Source organism: Aureobasidium melanogenum, assembly GCF_000721775.1.
Source record: "Aureobasidium melanogenum CBS 110374 unplaced genomic scaffold scaffold_9, whole genome shotgun sequence".
In the NCBI taxonomy this organism is placed as follows: domain Eukaryota; kingdom Fungi; phylum Ascomycota; class Dothideomycetes; order Dothideales; family Saccotheciaceae; genus Aureobasidium; species Aureobasidium melanogenum.
Window position 1 is genome coordinate 768,867 of NW_024470061.1, and position 11,770 is coordinate 780,636.

At 50.5% G+C, this 11,770-nt stretch overlaps 4 protein-coding genes across 4 annotated transcripts; all 4 read right to left on the reverse strand.

Moving 5' to 3' along the window:
- Positions 1-204: 204 nt before the first annotated feature.
- M437DRAFT_48127 (uncharacterized protein) lies at positions 205-957 on the reverse strand (the record flags this gene model as incomplete). The annotated part of the gene is made up of 1 exon (XM_041021598.1): positions 205-957. The coding sequence occupies one exon, from the start codon at positions 955-957 to the stop codon at positions 205-207; it is 753 nt and encodes a 250-aa protein (XP_040880333.1).
- A 2,767-nt stretch (positions 958-3,724) lies between these two features.
- M437DRAFT_48106 (cation-transporting ATPase pacL) lies at positions 3,725-7,153 on the reverse strand (the record flags this gene model as incomplete). The annotated part of the gene is made up of 5 exons (XM_041021595.1): positions 3,725-4,010; positions 4,061-6,030; positions 6,079-6,779; positions 6,823-6,896; positions 6,948-7,153. 5 exons carry the CDS (start codon positions 7,151-7,153, stop codon positions 3,725-3,727), a joined length of 3,237 nt encoding a protein of 1,078 aa, XP_040880334.1.
- Positions 7,154-9,160: 2,007 nt separating this feature from the next.
- Positions 9,161-10,217, reverse strand: M437DRAFT_11045 (uncharacterized protein; the record flags this gene model as incomplete). Its single annotated transcript, XM_041018590.1, has 3 exons — positions 9,161-9,352; positions 9,674-9,847; positions 9,936-10,217. Coding segments are annotated over 3 exons (648 nt in total), but the record flags the coding sequence as incomplete, so codon positions are not given.
- Positions 10,218-10,575: 358 nt separating this feature from the next.
- On the reverse strand, positions 10,576-11,679 carry M437DRAFT_47377 (RCC1/BLIP-II protein; the record flags this gene model as incomplete). Its single annotated transcript, XM_041021442.1, has 1 exon — positions 10,576-11,679. The coding sequence occupies one exon, from the start codon at positions 11,677-11,679 to the stop codon at positions 10,576-10,578; it is 1,104 nt and encodes a 367-aa protein (XP_040880336.1).
- Positions 11,680-11,770: the final 91 nt, after the last annotated feature.

Sequence of the window (11,770 nt, forward strand, 5' to 3'; positions counted from 1 at the left end):
TTGAAATGCATCTCACATCCACCAAAGAATGTTCATTCAGAAGATCAAAAAAAGAGGGCGAACACGTAGAACACGAGGCTTATGCTCAATGTCCTACATGATCGAAAGAAGAGGATTGTCGTAAAATCAGATCCAAATCAAACATCGTGGCATACAAGCACCCGAATGTCAACATCCAGGGTACTCGTTCAGGACATTGCTGCTCTAGTTGCCGTGAGGGTGGCGGCGGTGCTGGTGGCCATCGCGCTTGACAGGACGGCCCCAGTGGTGGCCATCCCAGTAGGTGGTGTAAGCAGTCTGGGTGACGGTCACAACAGCACCGTTGCTAGAGGTGGTGGCAGCCGAGGTAATGACAGAGGTCTGGAGAGTGGTGGCAGAAGCGCCGACGGTGCTGGGAGCGGCAACAGTGGTCGAGAAAGTGGAGTGGCTGGAGGTAGACTCGACTGCGACGGAAGAGGATGCAGACGAAGCAGCGCTGTCATTGTCGTCATCGCCAGAGCAGAGAGTGACAGTGATGGTAGCGTCAGAAGGGCAAGCCTGCATGCCGTAGGCATCGTCAGTGGCGTAGCGGTAAGCCTGCTGCTTGGGAGTGCAGGAAGCAGTGTTGGAAGTGATCTCCCAGTCTCCGTCCCAGGGGTTGCCGTTAACCTCGCTCAGGTCGTACCAGATAGTTCCATCGTTCTGGAAGGTGTACTCGTACTGGAGAATGTTGGTAAGGGAAGTGCTGTTGGAGAGCTTGATGGACCAGCCGTTGCCGTTGGAGAGCTCGGTCCACTGCTGGGTGTAGCTGTCGGAAGGAGACAGAGTCTTGTCGACCTCAGAGTAACCACCATCGGCAGAGGGAACGTTGGCCAGAGTAACATCGTAGCTGCACTTGTTGACAACAACAGCGCTTCCAACAGACTGGGCAGCAGCGGCGGCCACCAGGGCGGCAGTAGCGTAAACAGAGTTCTTCATTTTGATAACTGGGGTGTTTTCCTGTTGCTTTCAAGGACTGTCGAAAAGTCGAGATTCAGTTGAAACTTTGTTGGTAGAGACTGATGTGGCGAGCAGTGAAAGAGTGAACTGCACAGCAGCGTTGCTAACCAGAGCAATTGGTAAGTGATTGACAGCGGTGGTACAGAAAAGAGCGGGATTTGAGTAGGGACTCGCGGTCCTTATGTATGCTGCGTGTCCAGCCAGAGGCTACACGCCCGACAGAAGGTTGAAAAATACTGAGCCGTCCCATGTGGAGCATGGAGGTTGGACTCACCATGTGCTTTTTCACGCGCGAAACCCCATCGAGGCATAGTGGCCGAAGGACTGATCAATCACAGCAGCCAGCGAGGTGACCGAGACAGACCTTGTCCTGGTGGGGGGTGCGGAAAGTTGATGCTACGGACCACTCGGTCCAGGTACCCGGTCTTCCTGGCGCTGTCATTCGTGCGCCGTTTCAGGCACACCCGGGACTTGTTCCTTAACCATTCGCTGGTTCAGCGGCTGATGAACGGTGCCATGCTGCAAAGCCTCGATCTTAGTCCCAAAAGCCTTGCGTGCGAGTTACGTGGGGCTTTCTGGCTTGGATGGCTGGCTTGGTCAGCTCAACACGAGTTGTTCATGCACCAATTTATGCGCCCAGGAAGCATTGGCGTTCCTATGTGATCATTAAAGGAAGACGAGCGCTGCAACATCTCATGAAGAGACCCAAATCTCAACGCGGCAGAGAACACAAGCATATGCAAGACACTTAGGGCAAAAAGAAAGCTTACAGAAAATCCAAAATCCAGACGCTAAAGCGGAAGCAGAAATCGAACCAAAAGTCTCTTGTTTTCGCGGACGCTGATTGGGTTGAAGCTCTGGAAGAATTTTTTTCACAGCTCTAGATTTTTGTGCCATCGCACCGAGTTCTGTGTCCATCTCCCGGCGCGTTGGATGTGGCCCACTGGCGTTCAATAGCGCTTGCGATTTTCGTGGGTGAAGGCACTGACTGGTTTGCGACGTGGAGACTCTGTCGCCGAAAAGACCGAGCACACTCAAGTCTGACTCTCGTGGGCCGACGGCCATGGGTCCACTCAACCACCTTGACCTTGGCGCTTGCGATCGAGGTGTGGTTCCGTATCGTCCGCGGACTGCCTGCAGACACGGCAGAAGCGAGGGAATGTTACTCCGCTTGTGAAAGCAAGCATCCTCAGAGAGGAAAAGACTCTGAGTTGAGAACTTTACAGGTCCGACAGCGCGAACTCGTCACACTTGCATACGCAGTATCGTATTCTGAGTTGCTTGTCGTTTTCTCGGCTTTCCTGTGACTCGTGGCATCGCAGACTTGTCATCACGGAAGCATGCAGAACGACGTCTGCCGTGAGAATGCAATACGACTGCCATCGTGGGGCACGTCGTTACTGCTAGACACCCACGAGGCGCAGTCGACGGACGAGTGCGGTTGGCTATTGGCGTGAAGGTAGAATGGTGAAGTGGAGAGGTTGTTACAAATTCCAATTGGCTTCATGCCTCAACCATCGAATGGCTTCGAGACTGGCAATGCATTGAGACTGAAAATATACAGGCAATAGAGACGATAAACCAGTCTTGTGCAATGTCTCAGGCACAATTGACCAGAGCGTTCCAGTGTAACAAGACCTTTCCTTACCCGGTCAACGATTGTATGCAAGTCAGGAAGGTGCAATCACTGCTGCACATTGCCGAATCTGACAAGTCCCATCAAAGCGGGGCTTCCAGCCTCTTGACAAGAATTTCAATCTCTTCAAGCAGAAGTCTATCTGGCAACAACTCAGAGCATCTTCTCATTATCCATCCACCCACTTAACGTTTGTCTCGCATCGGGCGCTTCCAGGCTGGAAGTTCCAGCCTCGGTTAACATACCCCACCACACCTTCTGCGCATTTTGCAAGTCGCAAGTTCACTCTGTTCAAGGGTGTGAAGGCAGACAACGTGGCATGCAGATGGGAATAATTCGGTCGGTACCTGGTCCAGGGACAAGTACGATCAGTCGGTACCTTTGCAGGGCACGACCCGAGGCGACCCTCAACGTGATGCTGTCAAAATGTCCCCACGCCCTTGTAGCCTTGCTACGACTCCTGCAGTGTACTCTTCCTGAGTACCAGGGTAATTCTGATAATCGTCAAAATCGCACAGAAGACTGTTGAGGGTCGAGTCAGCCTACTGTGTTGACCACAATCGAAGAAGGTGCCAACAACCAGCCACATATGCAAAGACGGGATCTTATCGAAGTTCATCGTGTATGAATCTTGGTCAAGAGGAACAGTCGTCAGCCTTCTGCGTCTGTATCGCTGAACTGCCCAGCCATGGCGAAAAGAAGAACCCTCAACCTTCCAGCCTCCAACCTTCCCGGTGACATGCGTGCTTGTAACCAGCGAGGCGCGTCAGTACCCGGGATGTCAACGGCTCCCCTGTCTGTTGCAGCATGTCGTCTGAGAAGCCTTCGAACATGCAGATACTTGGGCTGATCTCGAAACATGTCCCAGAGCATGGCGTGCTTCCGAAACACAACGGTAATGTGCTACACAGGGACATGTTCCGTCTCTAGGCGCGGTTGTCAGTGTTCGGAGTCCGACGAAAATGATCGACGAGGACATTCATGCATGCACCGTGACCCTGTACAAACACAGAGGAAGAAGGGATCAACATAAAGATGCTTTACAACAGCGGTATCTACAAGGGGACCCTGTTCTCCAATGCTGTCCTATGTTTGCCAATGAGATCGCCTTTACCATGCCATTCTGGCAAGGATACTTTTGGGATACTTTCTCACCAGAAGTTTCCTTGTCTCGTCGAACAGCAGGAGGCCCATTCCGAAAGCAAATGGCAGGAACCAGTACTCGACTGGTACTATTGCAGTGCCAAGAACGCTGTGGAACTTGGGCACATACAGGAAGAAAATGGCAATGATCATCGCGAAGATGATGGCAGGTAAGAGATACGGGTTCTTCCAAGGCGCATGATTGAGGAGTGACAGTCGACGGGTACGCACACTCATCAAGTTGAACCATTGCCTTGAAGCGAGTTAGCTTGCTGCTTCATGAAGAATGCGATGCTCACTTACATTACAACCAAATTCACGAAGTAGATCGACGAGGCGATGTTGAGGATATTGGTGTAGGTATCCTCATCCATGCCATCGGGTGTCTTACCGAATCCGAACCACAGATCTGAGAAGAACAACCCTTTACGCTGAGCGAACCAATAGCTCACTGTGAACGAGAGGGCTGTCTCAAACAGACCAATAAAGCCATACGAATGCAATATCAGCTTCCAATCCACCAGTCTGTCTTTCTTGGATCGAGGAGGACGGTTGAGCACGTCAGCTTCAGGAGCTTCGTATGCAAGAGCAACACCAGCGGCGCAATCTGTAAAGCAGCAGATAATAATCATGAGGAAGGATGAGAGAATCTGTGGCAGACCAAAGACGACATTCGTCAAAACTGGCCAGAACTCAGAGAAAGAGCCTGCAGGCAGCAGGTAGGAAATCGTCTTGCGGAGGTTGTCGTAAGCCACACGACCGTACTTGACAGCCTCTACGATGGCCGCGAATGAGTCTAGGAGAACAAGGTCGGCTGCTTCGATGGCAATGGTTGAACCAGAGCCCATGGCGATACCAACATCCGCAGCTTTGAGCGACGGCGCATCGTTGACACCATCACCAGTCATGGCTGTGATCAAGCCTCTCTGCTGCAAATTTTTGACGATAACAAGTTTGTCTTCGGGGATACAGCGAGCAAATACCGCTTCTTGATACTGGCAAAGTCGGTCCCATTGCTCTTCTTCAAGGCTTCGTATCTCTGATCCACTGAGTACGATCGATTTCGATGCATTACTGAAAGTAGCATATCCTTCCTTTGATACGTTAGATTCGTGCAAGCTGCTGTCATAGTCCAGAGCATGAATATCATCGGCCTCCTGGCTGATGATACCACACTCAGAAGCGATGGCTTTGGCAGTGAGCTTGAAGTCTCCAGTGACCATGAAGATGCGAATACCGGCACCCTTCAAAGTTTTGACCACTTCGGTCATTTCTGGCCTGGGAGGATCAACAATGGCGACAAGACCAACAAGAGTCATACCAGAGGCAACATTCGCCATGATGTATTCCTCGTAGTACTGCGGTTGCTCTTGTGGGTTGAGCTTCACTTGACTCAATGGTTTCTGAGCAAGCAGGAGTACACGCTTGCCCTGAGATGACCACCTGTTCTTGATGGTCTCTATCACTGATCGGCCTTCATTACCAAGCTCTTGTATATCGCCATTTTGGTCCATGTACGTGGAGCACTTGCCAATGAGCACGTCCGGAGCTCCTTTGATGGTTAAAAGAGTACCTTGCTGAGGATCACTTTCGTTCTGGCAGACGTTGACCATGAACTTGTTCTTCGAATTGAAGTCGATGCGGTAGATCGTACGCCACAGACTGCGGAGTCTTACTGTGGGCATGATATTCTCAGCGAACATAAGCACTGCTCTGTCCGTGGCGTCTCCGTGAACCTTGCGTTCGGCAACTGGCTTGTCTCTAGTACTGGCATCGAACTCGCCGGCATTACAGACACCGCTTAGCATGGCCAATCGAGCTATAGCCGGGGATTGATCAACCATGCTAGCAGCCTTGGATGCTGGGTGAGGATGGTAGCCGATGCAAAAATCGGTGACAGTCATCTCGTTCTTGGTGATTGTTCCAGTCTTGTCTGAACAAATAACATTGACAGCTCCAAGTGTTTCAACTGTCTTCAGCGACTTTGCGAGGATCTTGTTCTTCTTCATGATGCCGGCTGTGATTGTCAAACTGGCGGTGACAGCGATTGGCAGACCTTCTGGAATGAATGCGACCGCGATCGATACACAATCAACGATCAAAGTAGGAACGTTGATCCAGTCAGGATGATCTTTGCGAAGCCAGGTAGCCCAGACGATGATGACGAGGATGATCATGGAAACCATCAGTGCAGTGATGATACCGACAAAAATGTAGATTTCCTTCTGGAGCGGGGTGAGACCTTGTTTGGCGTGACTGGTAAGTCTTGCGGTCTGGAACAGTCAGCATCATGGTCAATCTGGACTTCGAAGCAACCATACCTTTCCAAAAACTGTATGGTCACCCGTGTTTATGATGACACCGTACAACGTGCCGGTGGTACAGTTTGTTCCAGCAAGACCAATATTTGCGGTTTCCAAGAAGTTTGTATCTGTGGACTTGACAGTCGCAACCAGAGGCTTGACCTCACCAGTCAAGATGGAGCGATCCAAGCGAGCATCTGAAGAGACGTCAAAGAATCTCACGTCTGCAGGAACCTTGTTGCCCATGGAGATCTTGATGACATCGCCAGGAACAAGTTTTGTACCCTCTACACTTGACCAGTTACCTTCTCTGAGGACCATTGCTTGGTCAGGCAGCATGGTATTGATCGAAGCCATGACACGACCACTTGAGAAGTCCTGCCAGAAGCTGAATGCTGCCTGGATGAGCCATACAAGTACCAAGACAATGGCGAGCGCCAGGTTGGCAAGTGCAGGAGGGTCACCAAGAGGCTTCCATGCAATAAACACCATGATGGCTGCGACGAACAAAATGGAGCCGAAGCCTCCGAACAGGTAGGTTACCGTTTTCATGAACCAGTTGGATGGTGGTGCAGTAAGCTTGTTGAGGCCGACCTCTCTTAACAATACCATGGCTTGGTCTGTACCCAAACCACTAGTAGGTGAACTTGAGAAGCGCTGGAACACTTCTTCGATCGGTATGGTGTGGAGATCATAGGTGCTAAAATCTGTCCAGGCCACTCAGTATTCTTGTCAACGACAAGGATATGATATAGCTCTTACCATCCTGTGCTCCTTTCGGCACGCCTTTTACCGGCGCATCGTTTCTCGCCTTACTTTGCTCGACATCGAAGGACCTTTACCGATCGTCAGCGTTTGATTACTACTGAATGGAGCAGACTACTTACATTGTCCTGAATGCCGGCGGTAAGACCAGCGATGGATCAACGGCTCTTTGACGCGATATCGAACGGATCGACATCGAGTCCGTAGACATGCGACGCGATACTCGTGCCCCGGTTCGCGGACGAGCTTCCACATCGACATCGTCGGCATAGGTGATATGAGGAACCTTTTGCTCAGACACGTCGACCTCTTTATCATTAGACGACATGGCTGCGAAGTCTCCTCTGAGCTATCTGCGAAAATCGCAAACAAAAGCGAATTTAAGTGGTAGACTCAAAGGTCCTAGAGAAGCAAAGAGGAGAGTGAATGAAGAGGTAGCTGACAGGACAATGGAATGAAAAGGATATATAACTCTTCCACTGTGCGGCCCCTTCGGAGGCTCTTTTCTCTGTTATCAAAGGATCCCAACAGGCGAACCACCAAGAAGAGGGAGTAATCCTTCGTCTAAGCCATCTTTGGCTGCAATCACGAATGTATGTGTCTTGAGCATCCATCAATCTTTCATCCACCTACCATGTTTGGAGATTGCCCGACCGCTTCGGTGAAAAGTGTACGAGAGCATGTGGTGCGCGAATTATTTTCTCTGCTGTTGCAGGAAGAGGGGAGTGCGCGGGATGCTGCTGCTGCGCGAATTATCATCCACCGTTTTGACTCCGTCGTTGCAAAGAACTTGCAGCATGTGCAAGTGGCCTTCTTGGTTATTACCCGGTGGTCAAACTCCGTGGTGGCTATGCAATGAGGAGAAAAGGACCAAAAATCTCGCAGAACGCCCTGCGAACCACTGAATTGAAGCGGCGGGGAATCACACTTGTTTACATGCATGCTGCTCCAAAAAGTGCTTTGCTGTATCGCTTTGCAATAGCTCGAGCATCAGATTTTCTGTTCGTATCGTTGCGATGACAGCTAGATGCTTCAAGACTTCCAACACGGCTGGAAGAAAGAGTAATTGACAAAAAGATGAGAAACCAACCAAGCAGTTGCGTGAAGCCAGTCAGACGTCGAGAGTTCTTTCCTCACCAAACAGCTCTCCCCCACAACAAACCCGCTGATCGCTGACCGCTTGCAGAATACAGAAACCGCACGCGCGCGATTTTCTCTCTCGTGTGCTTCTCACGAAATTCAGAAAGGGACGCTGCAGCTCTGAAATCAGGTTCAGTCACAACTGCTGTGTTGAGATGCAAAGAGGTGTTGACATTTTGTTTGATACAAGCAAGTGAGAAACCAGGGTTATACCAGCAACTTCTAGTTTCACGTTGACTACATGGTTTTCAGAGTGCTATAGAGATGCATGATGTTTTTTGATAAGAGACGTTGTCCAGAGAAAGTCAACACGGTGATAGATCTGGGTGGACATCATTGCATCTCGATATACCATCAAAATGCACGATAATATCAAGATTACAGCTCTTGTCCAGAGAAACAGCCTCAGTACCATGACTCCCAACTGCAGGTTCTCATTCTAGTACACTATAAAAGTGCGCAATACTATTTCCAAAACACTCATATGTCCAAAGAAAGCCCCAGAATGTATGGATCTTATTGGCTGTGCTTTGTTTGGGTATACTATAAAAATGTACAATGATATCCAAATTATCGCTTTGTCCAGAGAGAGCGACAAACAATGCAGCTCTCAAATATAAGCACTTTGTTTGAGTATACTGTGAAAATGCATAATAATGTTGGGATAACGATATAAGTCCAAAGAAAGCCAACAGCAAACTGACATCTCCCTGGATACTGCTTGATTTTGATAAACATGCTGCATTTTTATAGTACTACAAGAAGCAGACAATGGCAAGAACTAGTAAAGTGAAACAGGCCTACAAACACATGGGAAGTGAAAAGAAGAGTGAAGTTATCCATTTATTCATTGGCTACGAAACAGTGAAGGGGTATCAAGAACGAAAAGAGTGAAGTGTAACCAAAACAAAACCTATCTACCTGCTCTGGTCTGTGAACGGGTCACAGGACCGCTCACTGCAGTAGTCGAGCTACGCAGACCAGTGCGAGTGCCACGGCGAACGACGGTCGACATGACGGTGCGCTTTGCGACGACAGTCTTCTTCTTAGTGACGCCACCCTTCTTGTTCTTCACTGTGTGCTTGCGCACAGCGACGCGCCGACGCTTTGGTGGGGCAGTTGTCGAGGGCTCGTCGAGCTGTTCGTCGACGATGTCGGTCTTGAGCGGCATGACACGACCGTGGGCCTTGCCCGAGTAGTACACACACGAGCGCTTATGACGACGATTGTCGTGCGCCAGGATCGTCTTGTAGTTCGCCAAGCATTGGTAGCAGAACTCGTACTGGCATTGAGCACAGGTCATGTGGTCACAGCCGCCGTCTTTTTCGATGCGGACTTTGCACTTTGGGCATGGCATTGTGACGGCTGCGATGAGGGCTTCTGCTTGCTCGTTGTCGAAGTCGCGGAGGTTTTGGCGAGCCTGGCGCTCGTTCTGGCGCGCCTGGATCTCTGCAGAGACAGGAACAGTTTCAGGGGCAGCGGGAACAGTGGTGTCGCATCTTCCGGTCATGCGATGTGGCTCCCAGTCACCAAGGCAGAGGAAACAGAATTCATGTGCGCATCTTGTGCCTATAGTGGTAAATATCAGCCTCTGTATAGATGTTCGTAGGAAGGAAAACCTACAAAGCATGTGAGGGCATCCTCCGTTTCTCTCGATTCTAGCGCCGCAACCTCCAGGGCAAACTTTTGATGTCCGGCGGACAAAGACTTCGGTTTGGATGATTTCTTCATCGTGGCGGGCCTGGTACTGGTCGCAGGTTTCTCCCTCGTGCCAAGGGATCTCGCAAGCCATACAGTGCTTGTGGTTGCAGACTTTGCAGCAGAAGATGGGCATGTCTTCGCCTCCTATGTGAATTTGACCACTCTTGCACTTGGCCGACATCTGTAGACGCGTTCAGTAAGCAGTGCTCTCTTGAGATATGAAATACAAAGTGTAGCGGGATCAATCTGGCAGGGTTCGAGTTACTTACACAGTAGTAGAAGTCTACGTCCTCTTCAACGAATGCTTTGAGTAGGTTCTTGTCATACTTCATGAGTGTGGTCTTAGAGACGATGATCTTGACATCTGCATATCGCAGAGGCTCCTGACATTCGACACATCTGGCGCGGGCATTTCCTGCATTGACTTGCTGGATGAGATATCTGTTGAAGCAGGTGCGGCAAGTGTTTGCGCCATGCTGGTGGCGGCTGTCGTGGCTGATATCAGGAAAAGAACTCAAAGGCTGGTCCTTGAAGCAAACCACACAACTGCGCACGTGGTCGGAGGTAACGTCTGTCATGGTCTCAGGAGGAAGTTGGTGTTGGATTGTCTCAGTTCCGATAGCATGTGCTTCAGCATGTGCAAAGAGCATGTGCTGATGTTCAGCGTCCATGATGATGATAGTGATCAAAGAATGTTAGCGAGACGCTGGATATGCTGAACTGTGGTGGTGATAATCAACGCGAGTGCGACAATCCATTATACGCGACCCGCCTTGGCAAGATACCAGCGACATGGAAGTGACGAGGTGCGACAGCCGGCAATTAAGCGAGGAAAGTCCGACCGCGTGCAAGACGCGTGTGCCTGTCCTGGTAGCCATAGCAAACATGTAGTTGCTGAATTCATGTCGCTCATGTTCCAACAATCTGAAAGAATGATGACTTTGGTCCTGCATATACCGCACTGCAACGGTGTCCATCTGGGATGATGACCTCTCGCCAGTCTTTAATATAGCCCGAAGCCTTCTCTCCAAGGCCCAGTTGACCGTTGCGGTTGTCGCCAGCGGCATAAATACGTCCGTCCTGGGTCAGCAGCACGACATGGCCATCACCCACAGCAATATCCAGGAAGTCCAGAGGCTCCCCATCCTGCTCAATCTCAATCAGAGCAGCTCCAGTCGAATCCAGTCCATCCAGACATGACAACGAGTGCTCAGTACCAGGTGTCCCTCTGCCAAAGAGATATACTGCACCATCTTCCGACAATGCTGCTGTCATCCACCCATCGGACGCAATCTTCTTGATTTGGATGCCAGCAAGAGACTCAACGAGACCTGGACTTTTAGCTTCTGTCTCGGCGACGCTGCGACCTAGCGAGCTATGTCTTGCGTCTCCCCATGTATAGACACTGCCATCCTGCGTCAGACATACGAAGCCGGTAACATTGGCCACCAACTGAGCTACACGTCCTGGTACGGTATGACTGAAGCTGGGCCCGTGAAGATCGTTGACTTCATCGTCAAACCATTGCCGAAACTTGTCGAAGGATTTGAATTCCAGAATGCTGTTTCTAGGTGAACTGGCTGATGAGAGGACCACAGCGACGTGGCCGTTGCCCGCTACAGCCAAGTATGCAACACCTGGCGCTTCCTCATCAGAAAGCGCGTCTGCTGTCGCTGTGTGCGCTTCAATTTGGTTCTCTTCGGTAAACGCGACACCTCCTTTGCGATTGAGCACACCAAGAAGACCATTGTGATCTCCGAATCCGGCGGTCAGATCAGGCAATGGTGCTTCTTGAACGATCTTTGTACTGCCAAGTCTCATGATTTGACCGTTCTCCTTACCCTTGCCATGCTGGTAGAATGTTGTCTCGCTCCAACCAGCGAAAAGAAGTCTGGTGTTGGCCGCATGCTCGAAGGTGACGAGTTCCTTGGGCTCAGCTATGTCTTGGTCCGTCTCAGAAGAGATCTGGCCGAAGGCATTGAAGCCACAGGCAAAGAAAACAGAGGAAGCCATTGATCGAGGCCTTGATGTCCTATAGAGAGGATGATCTGCGGTTGACTTGTAGCTGATCGCTCATACAGGATTCTTACAGAAATTCGTTGCG